At 40.2% G+C, this 25,157-nt stretch overlaps 2 protein-coding genes across 5 annotated transcripts; one reads left to right on the top strand and one right to left on the bottom strand.

The window, feature by feature from the left end:
- Positions 1-255: 255 nt before the first annotated feature.
- Positions 256-12,292, bottom strand: gemin4 (gem (nuclear organelle) associated protein 4). Its single transcript, XM_088346376.1, has 6 exons — positions 12,116-12,292; positions 9,066-11,027; positions 7,399-7,561; positions 5,306-5,576; positions 2,473-3,135; positions 256-821 (listed from the first exon to the last, which is right to left on the bottom strand). Exons 1-6 carry the CDS (start codon positions 12,153-12,155, stop codon positions 600-602), a joined length of 3,321 nt encoding a protein of 1,106 aa, XP_088202502.1. The 5' UTR covers positions 12,156-12,292; the 3' UTR covers positions 256-599.
- A 335-nt stretch (positions 12,293-12,627) lies between these two features.
- On the top strand, positions 12,628-24,698 carry LOC148358560 (tapasin-related protein-like). 4 transcript variants are annotated; one of them, XR_015851495.1, is made up of 9 exons: positions 12,628-12,694; positions 14,104-14,280; positions 14,354-14,629; positions 17,622-17,951; positions 19,983-20,330; positions 22,019-22,111; positions 22,205-22,224; positions 22,294-22,430; positions 22,519-24,693. XR_015851495.1 is itself a non-coding variant. In XM_088345440.1 (9 exons), the coding sequence occupies exons 1-9, from the start codon at positions 12,649-12,651 to the stop codon at positions 22,306-22,308; spliced, it is 1,224 nt and encodes a 407-aa protein (XP_088201566.1). In that variant the 5' UTR covers positions 12,628-12,648; the 3' UTR covers positions 22,309-24,698. The 4 variants fall into 4 exon arrangements, 3 of the variants coding, with proteins under 3 accessions (XP_088201566.1, XP_088201565.1, XP_088201564.1); XM_088345440.1 differs by having other exon boundaries at positions 19,983-20,097; positions 20,179-20,330; positions 22,294-24,698; XM_088345439.1 differs by having other exon boundaries at positions 14,354-14,458; positions 14,537-14,629; positions 22,294-24,695.
- The last annotated feature ends 459 nt before the right edge of the window (positions 24,699-25,157 follow it).

Below are 25,157 nucleotides of genomic sequence, written 5' to 3'. Positions count from 1 at the left end.
TTTTGTATTTAGAGCCAAACTCACCAACACTACCGCTTTACAAGTTAGACTGCCACTTTTCTCCCCTTAAAACGCTCAGATATATATTTTTTCATATATCGCTTTTTTAAAGTTAAATAACCCCCCAAAATATTTACTTGAGTCAAGTATTTTTGTCTACGACTGCTTTATTTTGAACTCTTAGTCTTTGTGCGTGAATAAACCGCTCCAACCAATAGATTTCCGTTTTGGTAGGTTTCCACTTTTGGTTGTAAACAAGCAAATGGGTTTGTTTGATATCCTGGAGACCGTTGTGTTTAGCGCAAAAAAATACAGTGTGTGATGAAATCTACACCTTTAAATTTCATTAAAGGTTGACAGGATGGTGGAAAAGAGCAGCTCTGTGTTTTCCTTCCAAACGTCCCCCAAACACCTGACACTAGAGACAAAATTCCCATCAACACGCAAGGATTTATATTTTGAAAGACTTTTGAAAGGATATTTGCTCATATCTTCAACAAATACATCCAGATGAAACACAAAATTACTGTTATGCTTTAAATTTAATGTATGTGGATTTCCAACCCCCAAAGACAAAATAAAAAATCAGAAACAAAATATCATGCAGGAGATAACTTAAGTTGCGCAATCTTCTGCTGTAGAACAGACTTCATTTCCTGGTTGTCTAGATTGTCTGTGATGGTGCAGAAGAAGTGCTTGGTGTTCTCACTCTCCAGTGGGCTGCAGCTTTCAGGATAAGAGGTCACGATGCTCTGGTAATGGCTGAGGATCTCCAGGCTGGACAGGAAGAGCGGTTCACGTGGGCCTCCTGGCATCATCACCTTACGACGAAATGAATCATTTAAAGCCACGTGGAAAATCCATGAGTGAAGACAAGAAATAATCCAATGAAGTAAAGAACAGACTGTTGAGCAGTCAGAATTTCACAGATTTAATTCTGGAAAGCATTTACTAAGATACCTCTTTCTTCAAGCACCTAGAACAGCGAACATTTTGGTATACAAGTTTTTGTTTGCAGCAAAAAAAAAACAGTTCAGGAGCAGTCCGCAGAAGCTACCACTAGAGACGCTTATGACTGCCTTCTGCTAGGATCAGCTGATCCAGTTAGCTCATGCAAACTACTACAAGTAAAAAAATTGTGTATATTAATTTAGTTACAGTAACTTTCATTTTAAGTGTACAGTAAGTGCTTACGTATCATCATGTTTATCTCATACCTGTCAACCTCTGCCAAATGCTCCCTTTATTAATGATCGCAAATCAAGTCAATATTTTTTATGTAGTCCTTAACCACAAAAATACTCAAAGGGCTGCATAGACTGTTGTAATATTTTTGTAATACTTTTAGTATTTCTGTAGTCCCATTTGTGTAGTTTTACAGTTCTTGGTTTTTTGAGGTACAGTATCTCTGTAATAGTATTTTTTTGTATTTTTGTTGTGTTATTTCTGGATTATAGTATGACCGTAGTAGTATTCTTTGTAGAATTCCTGTTGTATATTTTATTATTTCTGTTGATTATTTCACCAGATGATGGCAGTAGCCTTTTGACCAACTTGCTCTTGCCATTTTGTGAGAATTTTAGCCATCCCATTTCGGACATGGTGACTGGAAATAAAAAAAGGAAAGTTGCCTGTGAGGACTACTGCTTTCGGGACAAGGGAAAATTGGAGTATTTTTTTCACCAAAATCCAAAACAACTGCCTAATTCGACAAGGAACTGTGGCCGTTTTCAAAGAATATAATTTTAAGAGGCACTGCCAGATGAAACATGTTGACGACTGGAAACAAATGCTATGAAAAGGCGAAACAACTAGAAGTTGTTTTAACGAAATGGCAGAGCATTTTTACGAGACTCTGCGAGTGAAATGATGCTACAAAGGCGAGGTACGAGGTTGCGACGCTAATTGCCTAGCACTGCAAACCTTTCACGGAGGGTTCAATTTATTAAAGAAAGACAACTTGTAAATCCTCCGTATTAAGTGATAATAACGACCACAACGCAGCACCCATTTACTCACAGCAGGACAGACGATGTAGAACACCGCGACCATATTAGCAATATATGACCGAGACAATGTAGTCTAGAGCCAAAATGGGCAAGCTGAGATCGGTCTTTTTTTCTTTTTCTCCCATATAAAAATGTGGCGTACACAATTTTACATTTTCAAAAACGTATAAAATACGGGAACATGTATAAGTTGACAAGAATGTGATCTCTGTTACTACTATCCAAAAAAACACAAAAATAAAAAGTAAAATGGTGTGTTTTGTTTACTTTGAGTCTCCATATTTTGTATTCTTCATCGTGCTTTTATCACTTTTTCGGTTGGACTACACAATACATGAAAATCGAGTGGTCAAAAAATACACACTGTCCCTTTAAATACTACTACATTCTTTTTCGGACTTTAGCAGGTGACATCCCGTGATCTTAAATATTTCATGAAATCACTGATATTCATTTTTCTTACCTGGACGTGTTGCACATGACAGAAGATCTGACTGAGAACGAAAAGGACCTCCTGGCTGAGAATTTGCACCACATCCTTCTCGCTTTCTGCAAAATTCTCTAAATGGTCTTGGGGCATCTTCGGAACATTGACCGAAGCACAGGATCCAGAGTTTTTCGCTGCCCCATCGTTTCCTTGGGGCAAGATCATTTTGTCCTTCAGCGAAGTCATCACCTCCCTCACCGATAGCGCGTACAATCTGGCGACGTGAGCCCAGCCGTCGGCCGTCAACCAATCGGAACAGCTGGATCCGGAAAGCAGCTGGAGGACTCGGAGCATGAGGACCGAGAGGCGAAGCTCGTAGGAGAACTTCCTCAGATCTAGGAGCGGGAGAAATTCCACATACTCCAGCGAGAAAGGCACACGGAGGCGCTCGGAAATGATCAGTTCTTTCAAAGTCCGGAGTAATCGGCTCCATTGGGTAACGGTGCACCAGGGCAAGGTTTGCGCAAGCGCCACCAGCAGGCCTTTGCTGAACATGCTGACGTGTTCTGCCTGGTGCTGGTCCACGGCCAGATGAGACAGCATTGTAGACTGAAGGGAGTCGGACAAGGCGCAGCACTCCATCCACGCCAGAAGGCCTGTGCCGTGTCCGTACTGGGGCAGGTTCAGACCCGACCACTCCTAAAGACGACGGAAAGACACATAGGAGTAAAGAAAACATGCTGACTTATCTTCATGTTTCATGTAAGTCCTGTTAAAAAGAGTTAGAAAGACAGTACCGGTAAATAAATAAAAGGAAAAGTCAACATTTAAATAGTCAAGTCTAGTCATGTCTATTTGTATAGCCCTTCATCACAAGTTGTCTCAAAGGGCTGGACAGACTATTATAACACTATACACTGATCTAAAACCTAGATTAACTTGATAAAAACGGCATTTTTTATTTGCAGTTTGCAGCATACATTCAACGCACCGCATCTGAGAATGTTTCAACAATGCCCAACTGAGTTCCAAGAGCCCTTATGCTCTTTTTTCCACCGCGACAATATGCTTTCATCTTACTTTTAGCGAGGCTATTTGGTGCGGAACATATTAAGAAGGAGGAATGGAAAGAATGACGTGATTCCCTTCCCTGTGTTTTTTCTTTATTTATATTTGTTAGTGTATGATTGATGATTCATCATTTGCTCTTGGAGTTGCTTGAAGGATCGAAATTTTGACAAACTACGCACTCCAAAATATCAAAAGGTACAATACTAACCTGTTAGCTATCAAAGCAACATTGGCAGTTGTGTACAGGTTCGCAGTTTGCATTAGAAAAACTAGAGAGAAAAATAATGTTTTTCCCGGATAGTTAATTGCTGAGAGCACTACCTAAAAAAACTGCTGTTACCTGAATAGCAAGTACCTTCTTATTTTTGGGGAGGATATACCCATTAAATGCTTTATTCCAACTGGCGTTACAATTTAGCATCAATCCTGTTAGCATACATGCCAACCCAATTTTTACTTGTACCATAAGTGGCAAACTTTTGCAAAAACAGAAATCATATGTGATCAATGGAGCAGTTTATACACGCACAAAGACTTACTCTTGCTTCAGAATAAAGCAGCCGTAGACCAAAATATTAGCTCTGAGTCAAGATTGTTTTTTTGCTGTTTACGTTTGAAAAGGAAGTATAATTTCTTTTTTAATCGGTAGGCATTTTCAAGAAGAGAAAAGCGGTAGTGTAAGGTGTAAAGCAGTATGGTTGGTATCAGTTAATTTCTGTAAGGACTTCCTATAAAAAAACGTATCCCAGCACTATAGTTACATGTGCATTATTACAAGAGATACAGACCACACATGAAAAGGCATTAGGTCTTATCATCACACTATTTTTAGTCATGGTGCCAAATTGTTGATATTATTGGGCCGGTCCACGCGAATATTGTCAGACTTTAAACTGGTCCGTGGTACAATTGACTTACAGAGTCTTTGCAAAGCACAAGAGATTCCGAAATGAATGACAAGAATGGCATTGTGGGAAGTAATTTGGTGAAAATGAAGGATTTATTTGTATAGCCCCAATCACAAAATGTCTGAAAGGACTCCACAGGCCACAATTACACCAAAATCAAGTCATTTCATAACAGTTACCTTGTTTTTTCCGGAAGAGATATCTATTGCCCATGCTTAATTCCAACTAGCCTTGTAACCCAGTACCAATTATGCTAGTTGACCTAATTACCCAGCAGCACGGCGGCGCAGTGGTTAGCACCTGTGCGGCACAGTTCTGAGGTCATGGGATCGAACTTCCTGTGTGGAGTTTGCATGTTCTCCCCGAGCTTGTGTGGGTTTCCTCTGGGCACTCCGGTTTCCTCCCACATTCCAAAAACGTGTATGTTAGGTTAATTGGCCTAACCAAATTGTCCCTAGTGGTGAATGAGCGAGTGAATTGTCTGTCCCTGTGTGCCCTGCGACTGGCTGGCAACCAGTTCAGGGTGTCCCCTGCCCACTGCCCGAAGGCAGCTGAGATGGGCTCCAGCACCCCCGCGACCCTACTGAGGATAAGCGGTGCAGATAATGGATGGATGGACCTAATTACCCAATTACCCTGATAAATGCCTGTTTGACTGGGCAATCCTGTTTCATTTAATATGACACAAATCCTCCACGAGGCCTCATTTTTGTGCTAGTCCCAGTTTTGTTTTACTTTTCAATCGGGTTCGGGTCTGTCGACATGCACGTACTTGCACAGGCACCATGAATAATTGCAAGAGAGGCTGCAATCATGACACAAGCCAGAGGTAGCGGCCTCGAGTCACAAGACGGACCAAAAAAAATGTGTTGTGAAAAGTGAACCCCCACCTGCTCAGGAAGATCACACACTTCCAACAATGAGGCTGGAACTTCATTTTTGAAGTGCTCTCCCCACACGGGTTTCATGTGGAAGAAAACAGTCCAGTCTAGTCCGCTCAACTTATCGCGAAGCCAGAAGAGCGCTCTGGACCAGCGACTTGGAGAAGCTTGCACCTGAGCGCCGACCACCTGGGCCAGCGTGTTTAGCACCGAGGTCAGTAGCTCTTTGCTTTCCATGGACCAGTGGTTTAGAGCGCCATCTGGTGCTTGCTCCCAACACCTGGATACAGAGAAAGGCAACGAAACAGCAGAGGATTTTTGTTTTATGTTGTGTAGAACCTCAAATCCTAACAATATAGATCATGTACATTAATTGGATAACCATATTCATCACACTTTAAAAGGCAAACTGGATTAAAAGGGCAACCTCATAAAAATAGTCTTTTGTGATATATATTTCCATAAATGAGGCGCACTGGAAAAGTGCCCTCATAATTTTTGGTTTGAACAAATTTATTGACACTAATAACAGAAAACAATCATGACAATCTCAACAGCAATTAAGCACATTCACAATATTATATTCCAATATGACGTTTTTAACAGCAAACACAAAGTGAGGTTTGAACAACCCTTCTCGAAAATCTTATTAGCAATCAAGCATATTCACAATTTCATTATATAACATCTTTGTTAGTGTCAATAGATCCGTCCAGGCCAAAGTCTATTGTCCTCGGTCTGAACAAATCCACCGACATACATCATTGCACCAGATCCCATCCACTAGAGATACAGATAACGCATGAAAAGGCATTAGGTCTTATCTTATCATCACACTATTTTTAGTTATGGTGCCAAATTGTTGATGTTGTTATTGGGCCGGTCCACAAGAATATTGTAAGACATTAAACTAGCCCGTGGTACAGCTGACTTGCAAAGTTTTTAAAAACCACACAAGATTTTTAAATGAATGACAAGAATTGCATTGTGGGAAGTAATTTGGCCGTAATGAACTGAATGAAGGGAATGGCATTGTGGGAAGTAAGTTAGTTTTCCTGAAAGGTATATATGAACACCTGGCTGCATGTATTCAAAATGTTTGTCACGTACAATGCTTAGTTTGATCTGAGAAGTGAAAAAAGGAAACGCATGGTTGTGGCAACAATCCATTATCTCCAATCAAGTAATACTGAGAGCAGGGGCTGGCAGAGCGATTTGTTTTGGGATCTGGTCGCTGAAGCATTCAACTGTGGCCCGCCTAAGATGAAATGAACTGCACTGTTTTGGCCGCGATATAATTCGTTTCTTGCGTGGTGGCTCTTTTTTCCTTTTCTTACTGTCTAAAATGAACAGTACCCATACGGCCGCAACCTATCATCCCTAATTGACTCTTGCTGGCAGCCAGGGACTGGAAAGCAATTATGTGACATGCATGGAGGGGCTCTTCTTTCTGTTTTTTTTTGCGCCAAAAATGAACAGCCTCCATGTGGCTGGAATCCATTATTCAGAGGACCAGCCTAGCACACGCTAAAAATGGAAGAGGGGCTATTTCGCGGACTTTTGCATATCGCGGGGGGTTCTGGTCCCCATTAACCATGTTAACAAAGGACTGCAGCATATATGCAGGGATCAGACTGGAGATTTTCATTTTCAGCTGAAATAGCCAGCGTCCAGGAATAAACCAGGGCGGAGCCCCCCCAAACCCAAACCCCCCCGGCACACACAAAAAACCTGGGTTTTAGGCAATTTACTTGTCCAAAACCATGCTTATATTTATCATTTAAGTAACATTTTTAGAAGATTAAAATAATTTGCCCACATAACTGATTTTTTTGTAAATACTGCAAGATAAGTTGAAATGCAGTTCAGTCCCTGCAGCTAGTGCGACAATGCGGCCAATTTTTCTAACGGCCGCCAGGGTGCGCCAGAGCAATAAAGGAAAGAGTGAGACAGTCGGATTTTGAATTTGTTTGCAACGCAAGAGAAAAAGTGAAAAAGTCGGAATGCCTTTGGGGTTCAAAAACAGCGGAAATACGCGGATCCGCGGAAAATTCTGATCCCTGTATATGGGAAAAAAAACTGCTACTGGCGGTGTGATCAACCTGAGGGCCTGGTCTTGCAGCTGAGTCAGAATGAAGAGCAAAGGAAATGGGGAGCATTCCAACACCCAGTGAGCTGAAGAGGAGCAGGCCCCTTCATGGGTGTCCACACATAAGGCAGCATGAAGAAGTTGGAGACTAAGATTGACATCAATGAAGTTGTTGCCTGTAAGAGATTAAAAACAAAATGTTTAAATGGGAACATGTAAAAAAAATGAACCAAGATTAACTGCTAAATGTATAATCTGAAAGGCACGTTGGTAACTCTTAACGCATTGAATAAGGCACAACTGAGATCAGTATGATTCATACTAAAGTTGGGGAAATGTATTGATTCAAAGTTTTGGAAAGCAAGAATTCAAAAAAAATTGGTAAATCGTGAAATTAATATTAAGAATTTAGGAGTTAAATTTGAATTACTGGTACTAAGGTGGTACTTATTTGTTTTCTTTTTTTTATTGCTTTAAGGATAACGTTTGAGATCTAGTATCTCCTTTTCAAGGGGCTCCTTTTGACTCATCGCAATAACTCAGCACAGGATAAGTACAAACAATTCACAATAAAACATCATTCGAATAAAAACCAGTCAGAAAAAAAACTGTCACAAACATTTAGAGTTCCATCTACCAAGTTTCCTACCTGCCCCGTTAAATAAATACAGTATCTAGTCTTATAGGACGTGCAATTTGTGTATTATCACCTTTGTTTGGGATACATAAAAAAAACTGTTACAAGTGGTCAAAAAATTAAATGAATACAGAAAAAATATAGTAAAACTATCAATCATCATAATAATTAATATTAAATAATTGTTACTAATAAGTTAATAGTGGCATTCAGCAAGTTAATCACCAGCTGTGTGTTGTAATCTTGCATTAAAAGTGGTTTAAAATAAGTTATTTCTGTCTCAACCTAGGGTAGCACGATGGCACAGTGGTTAGTGCGTGTGCGGCACAGTTCTGAGGATATGAGATCGAACCTCCTGTGTGGAGTTTGCATGTTCTCTCCGTTCTTGCGTGGGTTTCCTCAAGGCACTCTCGTTTCCTCCCACATTTCAAAAACATGTATGTTAGGTTAAATGGCCGGTCCAAATGTTCCCTTCGTGTGAATGAGTAAATAACTGTGACTTAACTTGAAGTGTCTAACTGTCCAACACTTGAATATTTGAATGAAAATTCATTTAAAATGTTTCTTTAAATCCTATTCATAGATTAATTGCAAAAATAATGGACCGACTTGTTGATTATCAAAACAATCATTTGTTGCAGCCCTAGTTCCTACTTTACGGGTTTTGACTGTTGGGGGACCTTTTAGGAATCCAACGAGGGATTAATGTAAGGCAGCGATTTCCAACGCGTTGCCCCTTAAAAACAGTTGACGTGCCCGCGGGCCTGTTCTGAAAATAGCTCACGAGTGCCGGGTCATTGTGCTTTTCTAGTTAAGATTCTTTTTGTGTTTGACTGAGTCTATTTAGCCCTAGGTCAACTAATTAACCTGGTAATAACATAGTAACAACATATTGATACCATGATAAGATGTTGGAAAAAGGTTGGGATATCCTTGCTACACGCCTTTTTAAATTTGGCATTGAACCTGCAACAACTTGAACAGCATAACAAAAAAAGCTCTCAAGAAGTTATTATCCAGATATTAAAGATGAATCCACTGACCTGACATAGAGAGGTGAGGAAGGACAAAAGTGTTGACAAGCTCCTGCGGTGACAAAAGACTCATTTTGTCACCTTTGCCTGATGACACTGGCACCATCAACAGAGCCACAAATTTGAGGAATTGTTCCTTGTCATTGTCAGACAGTGACCGACTTCTTACGACGTCCTGCAGACACCTGCACAGTAACCGCGTCTGGCACCTCTTCCCATCACTTTCTTCTTGGCGACCTCCAAGAACAGGCAACTGCTTAAGAATCTTAGAGATGAGAGCGTAGGCCCCTTTATTGAAAATAGCAGAATGACAGCAGGATCTCAAAGTGGCCTTGGGGTTCTGAAAAGCCACTCTGGCGACTAAAGCTACTGCTGTGCTAAGGTTGCCTTCTGCCTTGGAAGCTCCTCCCTGGATGAGGCAATTGAAAGCCATGTTGAGCTCCTGCTCAAAGCTGGTGGCTAGACCGGAGCTGCCCGGGCCCCCAAAGAAGCCCTCGGTGGAGGAGTTGAGAACAACGGCCAAAACTTTATTCTTGTCCTCCAAGGAAAGTGTGGTGAAGACTGATAGGACGACTTTCAGGAGCCTCTTGCCTCTGTCCAAACCAAAATCATCGCTGTTGAGGTGACTGGTGAGAGAGGAGGCCAGTTGAATGACCGCGTCACACTGCTGGAAGGCCGCTTCATTCTTTTCCAGACAATCCAGCCACTGCTCGGTTTGGGCCAACCAGCTCTTCTCACTGGCAAATAACACAGCAACGTCACAGAAATATTCCAGCCGGTGAGTGATGATGGTCACCGCAACTCTCATACTATCCTCAGGAGAACTCTCTACGATGGGGAAGGACAGTGATGCCAGTAAATGACTGAATTTAACCTTCTCTGACTCTTGTTCCCCCGTCACTGTAACTTTTTCGAGAGCCATTAACATCCTACGGGTACTTTGCTCTAGTTTAAAAGTGGAGTTGTTGACAGGAGAGTTGCTTGAAACCTTCAGCAAGTCATGGTTTTGCCACAACTGGATGAGTGCTGAAACACTCTTAAGGGCCTCATCAAAGCTCAATCTGCCAGGCTGAAATTGGGATGGAGTGTAAGAAGCTCTGAGGTCTCGCTGGGCATCTCGAATACTCTCAGAAGTCATCTTGCTTCCGTCTTTCTCTTGGACGATCATAGCTTTGGACAAAAACTCCACTTTGTCTTTGATTGGAAGAACAACTAAATGATCCATTAGGAAGGTTGTGTAAAGAGCATCTAGACAATTAGAGAGTGCTTGGAAGCATTGCTCCGGTTTGGATATAACATCTTTGAAAACTGTGAGTGTTTGAAAGAGAATGTCCAGGACGTCAGTATTGTTTGCTAATGCCGATGAGTCCAGTTTCAGCCTCTTAGCAGCATGTTGTGTCGAACAAGAAGGTTGAGAAGTAAGACGAGCAACTTGCTTCGCAAACAACATTTCAAAGCCATTGTGTCCCTCTGCAAATTTCTCATCTCTGCCTTTCCAAAGTTGCCACCACAACTCAAGAAAGAAATGCACATCATCTTCCCCCACGGGGTTGCTCTTCATGTGTTCCAACAAGCGCTCCAACTCAGAACACATTTGACACGGAGGGAGACTAAGTAAAAGTTGTGCAAATATGTCTGCAGCTGACAAGGATTTCAGAAGCTCTATCAGGGCAGTATAGTTGACTTCCGGCAGGGGGTTTTGGAGTGGGAAAAAGGGGTTTTCCTTCCATGCTTCCTCCACATGCTCCATGCTCAACAACTTCAACCACAGGACACAAATTAACTGTTTTCTCAAAGAAGGTATGTCCCCGTTGAGACGATCACCAACATTCTCCTCACCACAGATTTCCCTCAGAGCAGCCAGGATTGGACTGCCCACCTTGCCCCAGTCACATTTCTGGAGGGAGCTCAGGGACGAGGGCGTACACAATTTATCAGCCAGGAGGAAAGATCCCTGAAGTACTGCCCAGTCTGAAAGGGAAAAAAAGTATCCATACTCAAAAGACTCCTCAAGTTATTGATTTGATTAAAGGTATAATAACACAAGTGCCTTGTTCGGCCTTTTTATGCATGAAAATATTGTTTTGTCTTTTTTTGTCGTGGCTCTCTGGGGTATACCCCTCAATTTCAATTATGAAAAAAAATGTTAATATCAACCTCTAAAGCTTTCCATAGATAAAAAAAAAAGTTTATTTTGTTACCAGACGATGACTTAGGGGTATTACAACACTTCTGTCAAATATTTTGTCTTTGTATTTCTTTTATTCTAATATTATTACCTACAAACACTTAGTGTTAGGGTCAGTTTTGACCCATACATATTTACTTCAAGGACAATGTTAAAAACGTTTAGATTAGAGCTTTTATACAAGTTGCTACATGCTGGTTTAAGTTTAGGTAATTGTGCAATTTTGTAATTGTAATCCTGTGCAGACCGTTGAGACATTTTTGTGATTAAGGGCTATATAAATAAATGTGACTTGACTTGATTCTGAAAAATAGTCTGTGTAATATAGTGTAATACTCTGTGAAGCCCTTTGAGACTCTTCGTGATTTAGGGCTATACAAATAAAAATGACTTGACTTGACTATAAAAAGCAGATCAAATCGAAACACAAAATCTAAATTGGCAAGAAAGGACAGCAGCCAAGAAGGACCAAGTTCGAAGTCTATGTGTGCAAAAACATGCCTACGTATGCAAGTATGTGTTAAGATGCATTTGTGGGGAAAAAAGTGACACTTGTGGTGTCTTCTTTGGAAAACTATTACTTGTAGTAGATGGACAATATGTCCAGTCCACTTATGATTTCAGTTTGGGCTATAGCAAGTGTTTTGTCATTTTGAAACCTACAGTAATAATACAAATTTATTATTTTCAATAAACTCGTTTTATTTTATTTTTATTAAAAAGACATACATGACGAAGCCAAAAAGCCTTGATGCAATAAACAAATGTGTTTTTTTTGTATTCAAATCCAAAACGGGTCGTTGACGACCCCAACACACGAGAAGGGTTAAGAGCGAAATGAATATACATACAACATAACAATCAGCTTTACCTTTATTCATGATAATGTAAGTTGTCGGAGATGGCTTCATTACGTTTATTAATTCAAAAGCTAATACGTGTCAAAACAAAACAGCAGTGGAATACAAACTATATTTACCGTCATTACAGAAAACAAACAACATTGTGAATATATAAACTTGTAAGCATGCGGGAAACAGACGCTTCCGGTGGCTTTAGTCAACAAGGCGAATCTAGGGAGATTCTGGGTGCTGCCATTTACCGACAGCGCCACCTTACGACTTGTTTGAACATGACAAAGGTACCAGACCGGAAGTCCCCGGGGTTACAAACTTTACGTTTTGAATGTATTTTTTAATAAAATGCAAATGTTTTGAAATGTACCATCTTATTTTTATTCACATTTAGATTCCATTTCAAATACTAAACTCTAAAGTCGGTGTTAGTTTTATAAATGAAAGTGAAAGCAAAACCATACTTTGTAAAGTCAAGTCAAGTCATTTTTATTTGTATAGCCCTTAATCACAATAAGTCTCTAACCAGGGACATCGTAACTTCGGGATCATGAGTTTGCTGAAGTTATTGACTTTATTCTTATATCTATGTGGTGGTAAGTAAAAATCAAAAGTTTAACCCGAACATTTATTTTACTTATTTGTGAGGACAGTATGTAAAGGTACTCTCGACTGTCAAATAAGACTGCACGAATGATTTAAGTCAATTTGATCGAATTTGATTAAAGTTATGCTTGCTATCTATTTGCATGTACTTTGCCTTAGTGACAGGCAGGGTTGGGTAGGGTTACTTTAACTGGATTACTTTCAATTACTTTTGGATTACTCCAATAGCAAATATGCTAATAAAAGACAAAAGAAACTACCGGTAAATATGAATAAAATTATGACTCACAACACGTGGTAAGCTTTTTCTCCTGGCTTTGATCTCCAGCAAAACTAACATAAAATGCGACAGAAACAAAATGAAAATAAATACAAACAGCTTGCCAACATCATTTTTGCCGTTCCATGTATTCCGCTACTCCCCAAGCCTGCACAAAATTTTGTAATTTTATTCATATTTAGTTTATTTTGTCTTCTGTTAGCATATTTAGTATTGGAGTAATCCAAAAGTAATTGAAAGTAATCCAGTTAAAGTAACCCTACCCAACCCTGGTGACAGGTAAAACTTTTCACTATTATGTGCTAATATTCTACTTGCTGACGGCATTTTCTGGCTTGTTTTATCATTGCAGCCTCTGTCAAGCTGCCTGAGTGCTGCGTGCACCATGGACGTGTCTTTTTTAAACGCGCTTGTATAAACTCTTCTCTTATCATTTTTTTGGGGAGTTTGGATTAACCTTTGGATCTTTTCTTACTTTCACGATTTTCATCCGAGAATAAATGAAAACAACCACCACGCACGTGCAATCACTCTCCACCCCCTTCCCGCCTGATTCGTCCAGCCTTATGCGCTCCGTGGCCGGAACACAGATGATAAAAGTAATTAAATTAAAGCTGATAGGCACAATGAAAAACATGTAAATGAATATATAAAGGCTCTTTGAACTCGGTTGGGCATTGTTAACACATACTTAATATAGAAAGTATGTAATATTGAACTGTTTAAGGATACCTAAAAACTATGCGTTTTGTTGACAGGATGGCTTTTAAAGAAATTAAAAATCGAAAAAGATTCGCGCGTACTTCATGTAGGTTCATCAAGCTGCTTTACGTCCGTGTACAACTTAGACTGCAGCGTGGCTGACGAGCAGGCAAGCACAAGCAGAAAAGAGGTGGGGAGGTTGATTAGCCAATCAGAATGCAGAATACAATACATGATGAAATGGAAAATGCTAAATGTTCTGGATTTATATAGCGCTTTTCAAATCACTGAAGAACTCCCAAAGCGCTTTACAATGTGCTTCAGACTTACACATTCAGTGAAAAGGCGAGGGATTGCTGTACTTGAATCTATGCCACCACTACTTTATGAACTCAAACTTATTTTTAATCTTTCCAGATGACCAGTATGTCCATCCTCTTACGTTACTGCCTTGTACGTTCAATGATTATATTGTATTCGTTAATTACGAGGGCACAGATGATGTTCTACACCTGCAAAAATCCAGCATCCTTCAGTTTGGTCAGCCGGGAGACACTCCTATTAACCCCCATGCTGTCACTTTCCTCATCATTGGTGAGCTCTATATTGGGAAGTTGTTAATAAAAACGTTCCATTTCTTGACACTGCTGTTGTGTTTTCTGTCAAGAGTCCAAACTGGACCTGCGGCACTATTTGGAGAACATGGAATTGGATCTTGTGACTTGTGACATACATCGCTCCAACACGGAGGATGTCCATGTGAAGTGGCCGGGTGAGAAGTCCCATGGCTACAATGCTTGGTTCACCATCACCCTGACACACGAAAAAGGATTGTTCACAGTCACTGCAGTCCTCAGATATCCTTGTGACCCCCCTCACATGGGAGGGGATCACGTCCAGAATTGGCCTGCTATTGAGGAGAGGCAGACCCTCATTACTAAAGGTACCAGCCTACACTTATCTATGATATATTTGCTTATTGTTCCATTTAAAATTTGTGAGAAATTTAAGGGACACTGTAATATTTTGCATTTTTGTCTTGCAACTGAAAACGAGTGCTAGAAAGCATAAAAAAGAATTCAAACTACCTATACCCTAAGTGACCAAACTCACCATTTTACTTCTCATCTACCGTATTTTCCAGGCTATAAGGTGCACCTAAAAACCCCAAATTGGCCAGAAATTTTAAAGTGCGCCTTATAATCTCGTGTGCCTTTTATACTGGAATAGATTGAAAATGAATAGTTACAATTACATGATACTGAATACAGTAACTGTTCTGCCTTTTATGTCACGGACCAGGAACGGAGACGGGATCCAATTGCGTTCGTTTTACTCAGCTTTATTTAGAAGTAGGAAAGGACTTGCACCCACGATCCGGTGATCGTCGGTCACGGGTAGCAGATCGCTGGGAACGCGGAAGTGGCACTTCCGTGTCGATTGAAGGCAATGTCGAGAGCGAGAAAAACAGGTCGATGGCCGGGGCGGAGGAGCAAAAACGTAAACGGGTTTAGAAAAGTGGTCGGCAACGGAAATCAGACAGAAAACAGGGCAGGATAGAGTCAGGAGTCTCTAGAATTATATAGATTGATCTTCAAGTGCCCTCTTGTGGTTAACATGCTCATTGCAAAATCCCTTTTGTTGTTCTTTTGGACAATAACTGAACATGAAACGTATTGTAATTATTTGAATACAGATTTTTGTTTTTTGTACAAAACTACAGTAAATAAGAAGCAAAAATACATGAACTATCATAAAAATGTGCAGTTTTTAAAATATTTGTCGTTGAGTAATCTGCATTTTTTTTCGTAACATCAGCCTCACCTCGAAGAGCTGACATAATTGTCGGTTGTAATGCTAGTGGCCGTGTCGGTGATGCCAGCTGCTAAAGCTAGTCAAGATAGTAGCGACTAGTCACATTAATAGGGACTAGTCACGATACTAGTCATTAGCATAGATCCATAGGAATGTATAATGGCCCTTTGACTTATTCAGCAGGTGCTAATGCTAACTGCACTAGCCAATAATGCTAGCAGCCACGTTGGTAATGCTAGCGACTAATGCTATCCACAGTAGTAGCGACTTGCATGGAGTCTTGAAAGTAGATAATAGCCCTCACATTTACTCAGCAGATGGTAATGCTAGCAGCCTAGCAACAAATGCTGGGGGTCGTGTTAGTGATTGTAGCTGTTAATACTAGTCACTTTGTTAGTGACTTGCTCTGATCCTTAAAGGGACAATGTATATAACTTAGTACCTCATAGTGTTCAAAAACATAATTCGTCAAAAACAAATATGCTTATTGATTTAAATAATAAGCACAAATACATGAACCATCATGTAAATGTGTTGGTTTTATAAACATACGTAGGGCATACATTGTCTTCTCGATGTAGTTATTTATTAAATGGCATGTATATTACTTAACATGAGCCTCAACTAGAGGGAGCTGACATAACTGTTTGCTTTTTTTGCTGCTACTGGCAACCAAAAAACCTTGTTAGATGTTGGGCAAAACAATTAGAAGATTTTTTCATTGTCCCTTGTATTTTTAGCTTTCGTTTTCGGTTGCAATACACCAAGGGTCGGCAACCTTTTTTGTTACTAATCTTTTCTACTATCTATCTACCCTGGTTATATCCCTCGAAAGGGGTGACCGACAGCAAGAAAAACACATACACAAAAACAAAGATAGGAAAAGGTAGCTAAAAACACACCAAAAAAATTACGTTGGCCAACCCTAATGCCCAAACACCCAAACATGTTAAGCACCTTAGCACCCAAGTTGGTCATCCTTTTGTCCCTTCAGATGAAACGGGACACAAGAAAGCGGCCATGTCACTCGGGTCAGGGTGACACAACACACTCTTCTGTTCAACATTAGGGCCCCACAGCTTTCACTGGTTTACCCCTGCTGCATCATACAGGTGCCCTGCCCATCCCTTAGAACACGTCCAAATATCCCACTATCCGTTCACAACACCTCGCCACTCATTCCTATCACTAACAAGAGCCCTAGATTCCACTACATCTAGACCTCGTTCCACCAGTGCACTAATGACACCATCCATCCACGTCAATCGCGACCTTCCTCTTGGTCTCCTTCCATTTACTTCTGCTCTGTAGATCCTCTTCAACATCCGCTCTTCATCCGTCCTCTCCATGTGTCCAAACCAACCGAGTACTCTCATATCCACACACTTGCTCAGTTCCACAACTACTCTAGTTTTGTCTCTCACAATTTTATTTCTCAATCTATCCAATCTTGTCACTCCTAACATACTCCTCAAACACTTCATCTCAAAAACATTTAATTTCCATCTCAAATCTGCATTTAGGCTCAAAGTCTCTGCACCATACAACACAGTCGGCCCAATCTTTCTTTTTGTTACTAATTAGAGCAAAGGGCTACCAGTTTGAAATGCTTTTCTAAAATAGCAATTTATGTTATTAGTATGTTGTTACAATGTTATTATTGTGTTATTGCCAGATTGTAATTATCAGAAGTCCATTTAAAATAATTCAAGTCAATGACTAAATCATTGTATTTAAAGACACTGATTTTCTCATGCCAGTTAGAAATCGATTTTCCTAAAAATTCACTATGACCCATACTGCTGAGCCACTTTATTTTCACAACCAGGCTACTCAAGTGCTCTTAGGGTGCTATGTTTGAGACCCCTGCACTACACAATACAGTGACATCTAGTGGTCAAATAATGCACTTAACCTTTAACATTTGACACGGTACAGAATATGGAGAAAATCTTTTGTTTTTTGAAAAAACAAAACAAAAAAACAATCGGTGTAAAAGTGATAGATATCTGCTAATTCGCTCATTTAATCTAATCGAATCTAATTGTATACACTATTAACAGCAAGGTTAACATGTTGACTAATATCTTTGTTTTGAATTGTCCTGTTTGCTTTTTCAGTTGCAGTGATGATGAAAACACAAACTCCGATGGTAACATCCGGCCTGGGATTAAGAAAAAAGCTCCACTGCCAGTTCGCTGTGGACCACAGGAGAGCAAACGTGAGCGTGCGGTGGCACAGACAATACCACGGCGAACGACGCATTCTCTTCAGTCATGTCGGCCTTTCGGGGGAAATGGAGGGCACGGGGGTTGATCTGAGACAATTGGCAGGCGGCGACCTTTCTTATACACTCCCCTTCACTCAAGTCAAACATGCGGGGAAATACACGTGCACGGTGTCAGTGTTTCAACTGCCAGTCAGCCTTGATATCAGTCTACAAATTCAAGGTGAGGAACCGTCAATCTTGCTTGATTATGTCAGGAATTTTGCTTTGATTTCAATCCATGCAGCTTTTAGAAAGAATGATTCTTTATTCGAAGCAGTTGGAAAATTTGCCACTGGCGGGCGCAATAATGTTTAGCTTGATCAATTCTAGTAACCAGAAGACAAAACTTGTATTAATTCTTTTGACTACGGTTCACGAATTTTGATACGAATTTTCAATCCGGAAGGAATGAAAACAGTATGCACACGCTGTTGAATCTAACACACACTAGGTTTTATTTAAACATGGTATTTAATTAAACAAAGAATAAGTGTCCAATGTAAGAGACAAGGACAGGGGGGAGTTAGTGGCAATGGAGTGTGTCTGGCATGTGGATTGGGGGAAGGTGTTTAGCTAATAGTTGACTGATTTGTGAGTAACAGACATGGGACCAAGTCACACATGTGCAAGTCTCAAGTAAGTCTCAAGTCTTCACCTTCAAGTCCCAAGTAAGTCCCAAGTATTTTTTTCTTGGGCAAGTCAAGTCACAAGTCAAGTCCCGAGTCTTAGATTGCCAAGTCCAAGTCAAGTCACAAGTCATAAAAACAGCGACTCGAGTCGACTCGAGTCCAAGTCACTAAGTCTCAAGTCCCCATGTCTGGTGAGTAAGGTAACCACGGTAAGTTAATATTACCTAAAAAGAATGGGATCTCTATTTTGATAGGATTCAATTTGGCTATTCATTCGTACAGGCGATTCAGCCGAAGTTAAACCATCTACGAACCAAAATAGCATGAGTTTTAAAATCGAAATTGTCACCTTTTGATGTTCTTAGGATGCTTAATATTCACTTCTTGGTTGTGGTCACAGCATCGGAACCAATGTGGTCTATTGGACAGTGCAGATGATACATTCCCCGGTGTGTTCGGGTGTAAACTGGTTTCTAGAATAGTGGCGATGAAAAACCTAACCTGGGATTTTTCTGAAGCCAATAAAGGTGGACAATTGAAGCAGAGTAAGCTAGTATGTCTGAATGGATTGAATGGATGCACGAGATATTAAACAATAAAAATGTCAACGTTCTTAGCGCGCTGGAGATACAGTATAGAATGTTTAAGCACGAACTTGGAAGAGAAAGTGGATTTCTTCTTCGGGGTGAATGCTGATGACATCTCACAGCGCCAAACACCGGTAGTGGCGGAAAAAAGCACAACAGTACTGTCCTGTGAAAAGGTACACACAATACCCAATCTAATTTACAGCAATGTATGGATATTTTTCGACATCCCAATTTTTTTTTTTCGTGTCTACCGTTTTTCGTAAGTCGAATGGTCGTAAGTAGAGGAGCATCCGTAATAACAGCCCCTGCGCCCCATCAGTTGCAAAAAGGACGCCAGGAAGGACTACTGTACTCCAATAATCCGATGCATTCATTCTGAGTATATTAATTATGGCTTCCTAAACAAAATAGGCCCCTTATGGTGTCTGACTGAGAACTTTGTTGTTAATAAAAAAGCTGTAGGTACCTTGGAAGTTGAGCTAAATGCTCCAAAAAACGAAGGGGTGTAGGTTCTGCTTTTTGATGTCCTGTTTGTAAGTTATTTGTACTGCCATTATCCCAGGGGCTGTGGTGTTCGTGCATTCAAGTATCAAGGGGCACTAGTCTACACCGCAATTTGTTTATAAATAGTGGCAATGCTATCATACTATGAACAAAAATCGCCCACCCACTAACTCCCACATACAAGATCTGACTTACACCGTTCAAACTCCTAAGACAACAAATATTTTTGATTGAGAAATGCTCCACGTTGGTTATTTTCACAACCCTAATAGCTCACCTCGATTAGCACGCATTTTCTTCATGCAATATCACTTGTTTTTAAGGCATCTGAAATAAATTAAAGGTACATTGTGTAATATTTGTCCACTAGATAGATGTATTGTCTAATGTGAACAAAAAAACAGTGTCAAATGAGAACATTCAAGATTCCTATGCAATTTCTACAGAAATTGCACTTTGTTTGATCTCCTTTTTGTTTATTTGTCCCAGAGTCCCCTCAGGTGTCCATCAATGTTGGTCCCAAGCTTACGTTGCAAGAGGGCGAGGAGGTGAAAGTGCTATGCAAGGCGGAGAACTACTACCCCCTGGATGTGCACATTGAGTGGTACGAGCAGGATCCTGCATTTTCAGGCCAGAGGGTTGGTGGTCCTATTCCGAAGACCATCAACAACATTCTGTTCTCCAGTCACAAGTACAACATGGACGACACCTATTCGCTCTCGGGTTTCTTCTATCTCCAGGCGTCACGCACACTATCGGGGCGTCAGTTTACATGCATCGTCTCCCATCAGTCTTTACGAAGGCCCATTAAAAATAGTTTTATCCTGACAGTTGAAGGTGAGGCAAATACAGGGTGTTCCAAAAGTGTCGGTAACATTTTGATTTGGAATATCTCAGAAATCATTGAGGATATAAAAACACATCTGCTAAATTCAGAAAGCTTGTAAACTCAATTTTCACGTGAAATGTTCAAAGATGTTAAATGTGAGCACCACTGGTTACATGACACACATCAAACCGACTATGATATTCCTGCAATACGCGTCCCAGCATTGCATTGTTAATGGTTGCTACAGTTTCTGTTATTCATGTCACGGTTGCCCTGTCGCCCAATTGGCTCCGCCCGTGTGGTGTTAGCTGCGGCTTGTTGATAGATTGGCTTTACGTCTATTTAAGCTTAGGGCTCTCACTCTTCCTTTGTCAGCCCGTCAACAAACCTCTGCCCCGAAAGACGTGGGTTTGACTAGGTCCTGTTTCCTGTTGGTATTTCCTGTCCGGTATTTTTCCCGTTTATTTTTGTCCTGTTTAATATTGGTTTCCAGTTTCGTTCCCGTCTATTTTTGTCTTGTTTATTATTCTCTCCAGTTTTCATTCCCGTCTAGTTTGTCCTGTTTAATTTCGATATCCTGTTTCATTATCAATCCTGTCTGTCCCATTCTGTCCGATATCTACTCGGGCAATTGGTATCAATCTCGTCGGCCTAACGTGCATGACTCCCCATTTCTCGTAAAATAAAAGGCTTGTGTGAGAAACGACACGCATTTGGATCCTGATCCTGTTCCGGTTCATGACAAATCATGCTTTACTCTTTATGTACCATTCTTCTTTAAAAAAGCAACAGTCAGTGATGAGACGTAACTCAGAATGCTGGAAAACTTGTTTATGAATGAATTGAGTAAGGGTCTGGTGACTTCATTTTCCAACAAGATGAGGCGCCACCACCCTGGAGCCTCAAGGGTTAGACAGTTTCTGAACATAATACTCCCAAACAGGTAGAATGGATGATCTGGGCAGAATGATCACAATCTAATGTCCTGGCCAGCCAGATATCCAGCTCTCACACCATGTGATTTTCTTTTTGTGAGGATTTGTGAAAGGATTGGACCATTGACAATACAATTCTGGGACGCGTTTTGCTAGAATCAGACTATTGGCTTAATGTCATGATTACTGATGCAGGGCACCTGAGTCTGCTCCTTTGGCGCCAACTGCCTCGGATGCTGATTGGCTGCCCGTCACCCGTGGTCAGTCCATCTGCGAACCTCACCTCACGCTAGGCAAGCCTTCCGACCCTGACTCTTTCCTGTCCTGATTCCTGTTTGATTCCCGGCTCCGACCCCTTTTCTGAACTTGACTACGTTTTTGCTCCCCCGTCCCGGCCATCGATCTGATTTCCTCCGCTCTCGACCTGCCCCCCACGATCAACGATCTACAGATCGTGTATTCTACCCTTTCCCTTCTTCCTAATAAAACTAAGAGAAACACACGCAAGTGGGTCCTGTCTTTGTTCTGGTCCTGACACTTAAAGTGCGTCATGTAACCAATGGTGCTCACATTGAACATCTTTGAACATTCAGTGTAAAAATTGAGATCATTTTGAATTTACCAGATGGTTTTCAATATCTTTAATATTTCCAAGATATTTTATGTCAAATGTGCATAAGAATTTTGGAACACCCTGTGTATCAAAACACGATGCTAGTTTGAGTGCAGAAGTTCATCTTGTCTTTTGTTTTGTCCCTCAGAAATGACAAGCTGGTTGTTCGCATTCACTGTTTGCAGTATTTTGGTCATACTGTTGTCCATCCTCTATTTTATGTTAAGATACCTACACCAAGGTGAGTAACATTTGTTCCGTCTGCCATAAAACCAAAAGTCACTTTGCTGTAAATTGAGTTAAAAGGACTGACTGGTGTGTTATCTCTCCACAGTGAGAAAATATTCCTTACAGGTGAGATTTGATTTGGAATGCTGTCATGACAAGATGTCAAATTTAAGTTTGATTTTCTTTTGTGTGCAGAAAAAGCCATACTAATTGTGGCGTCCTACAGAGAAGAAAACAGAAGTCTGGAACCAAGCAATGCATTGTACTTTCACCTAAGAAATATTTTTTCTCTTTTTTGCATTGTCTAGTGGTGCAAAAAACCCCATCAAAGGGTAAAAAAATGGTAAAAATTGTATCCATCAAAATACAATATTGATTTGAATAATAAACAAAAACACATGAACTATATTACTGTATTAGCGTACAGCCTCTCAGTGTGGATGTTCAGGGTTCAAGACCAGCTACTGCAGCCTCCCTGTGTGGAGTTTGCATGTTCTCCCCATGCGTGGTTTTCCTCCGGGCACTCCGGTTTCCTCCCACATTCGCAAAAACATGCATGTCAGGTAAATTGGCCGTTCCAAATTGTCCCCAGGTGTGAATGAGCGAGTGTGGCCTGCGACTGGCCGGCAAACAGTTCAGGATGTTCAGTTCAGGACGCCTTATTTATGGTGCGTCATGTAACCAGTTCAGGACGCCTTATTTATGGATCAACATTAAGTCGCAAAGTCTTCCAACTAACTTGCAGCTGCCGACTAGATTTTCCCCCGAACGCCAAGTAGTCCGCGGTGTATGCTGGGATTTATTTACCGGCCTTTCATTGGCTAACCAAAGTGTCAATCATCATTTGAATCGATCACTATTGGCTAAAGTTATTCGGAGGTCAAGGGGCAGATCCTTTGTATCATTTACAGGCTGGCATAGGCTTAAACGGCAAAACAAAGCCTGCAATTGGTCAAAAAAGATGTGTCAATCATCATTTGAATCGATCACTATTGGCTAAAGTTATTCGGATGTCAAGGGGCGGATCTTTTTTATCATTTACAGGCTGGCATAGGCTTAAACGGCAAAACAAAGCCTGCAATTGGCCAAAAAGACGTGTCAATCATCAGTTGAATCGATCACTATTGGCTAAAGTTATTCGGAGGTCAAGGGGCGGATCATTTTTATCATTTACAGGCTGGCATAGGCTTAAATGGCAAAACAAAGCCTGCAATTGGCCGAAAAAGATGAATGTCTATAGCACGTGGTTGACGGCATACAGGAAGCATTTTTTTACTATTCTGTATTTGTATATGTATATATATATATATATATATATATATATATATATATATATTTTATTCTCCTGGATTTACTAAACTCACGGATATAAGAGGACAATGTCTGCACATTATTATGAACACAACGACTCCGGTGAGCTACTCGGGCTATATATTATCCCTGTATCTTGTTTCAGACTGAACGCGATGTTTCTGTGATAAGCGGTGCAGATAATGGATGGAATGGAGTGTCTATTTTTAAATTAAACTCAATTCCAAGTGTTTATTGTCATATGCACAGTAAAGTTGCGAGCGAAAAAGAAAATAGAAACTAAGGAATGGTTGGCATTTCTTGAATCCCAAGACTTTAACCTTCCGAATGATGGAACGATGCATTTGAGTGACATCGTACGGACACCGCATCCGCACGTGTTCTCGACATGTATTTGCGTCTTTGCAAGCTTTCGAAATGTTAAGGGGGTAATAAGTTTGACTGAACTATCTGACTGTTTTGTCGACGTTCCCATTGTAGCGCCTTATAATCCGGTGCGTCTTATGTATGTCAAAAATAGGACCAAAAACTATTTTTTCGGGGTGCGCCCTATAGCCCGGTGCGCCTTATAGTGCGGAAAATACGGTACCTGTAATTTGTTTTATGAATATTATTTTTATTTTTTACCCTGGCTAGTAGTAAAAGTCTGAATAGTTGTAAAGTTAAACAAATAACATGTTAAGATATTTTGAAAAAGTATTGACATTTGAATGTAGTAATTTCAATATAATTTGTTTAATACGAAACCTCTTTCTTTGGGTGGGGTGTCACAAGATGTATTCAACGGGGAAAAATGTCCGCTTAGCTCAAAAAAGGTTACGAAACACGTTACTTTGAGTACAGTAATTCATCAGATTATTTAACATACCACTAGAGAGAGCCATCGTACTAGTAGTGGTACCAAGCCTACTGTAGTTTTGTTTGTTAAAAAAGGTAATGTTATCCATAGAATTAAACTCTTTTTTTAAATTGATGATGGAAAGTCAAATAAGTCCCATCGTTTTATGTATTTTTGCTGCAGTCTGTTTATAACTCAGGATTGTCAGACCCCTTTCACAAACAACACCTATTATTTAACTAAGTAATGAGTTTACACAGTCATTTCGTCCCCTTTTTATGTTTAACCTTCATAAAGAATAGGTTTTAAGAATAATTTGTTTAACTTAGTAGGTTCCATTCTCATTGGACTGTGAAATGTGTCCTGGTGGTTTTGATTGATTGGCTTTTTTTTATTGCTTCATGATTTTATTTTCTTATGTTTACATTTTTTGCTGGTGTGTGTTAGCATCAATGTTGTATAACACTTAATACTACAAGTCTGACATGTGATTGTTCAACACAATAAAAAAAACAAAATATTTACCACTGGCAGAAAATGCAATTGCTCAATTTGCTCATATTTTGTGAAAAAGGATAAACAATCCTTAAAATAACTGATATTGTCTAATCGGGTAGATCGCATAGGTTTTCTTTCCCTGTATAATTACTAAGAGGAGAAAAATACAGACACTCCCCTACTTATGACCATTTGACTCACGAAAAACTGTAGATTCGAAGTTTTTTTTTCGCTATGTCAAAACATTTCTGGACTTTGCTGTAAGTTAGATTTTGTATTGTCTGCACCTTTTTCTGAGTACAGGACAGTACTGTAGTGCTGTTTAATATCTTGTGCGTCCATTCAATATCGTTAGTGTAAAGTGTAAAGAAGAGGTGAGCTGTTTCATTTGAAATGAAAGTGGAATAAGAAA

The sequence above is a fragment of the Urocampus carinirostris genome, chromosome 10, assembly GCF_059441175.1.
Source record: "Urocampus carinirostris isolate Australia breed hairy pipefish chromosome 10, RoL_Ucar_1.0, whole genome shotgun sequence".
NCBI lineage: Eukaryota > Metazoa > Chordata > Actinopteri > Syngnathiformes > Syngnathidae > Urocampus > Urocampus carinirostris.
The sequence above is the reverse complement of the archived record's forward strand: the minus strand, read 5'-3'. Positions and strand labels throughout refer to the sequence as shown.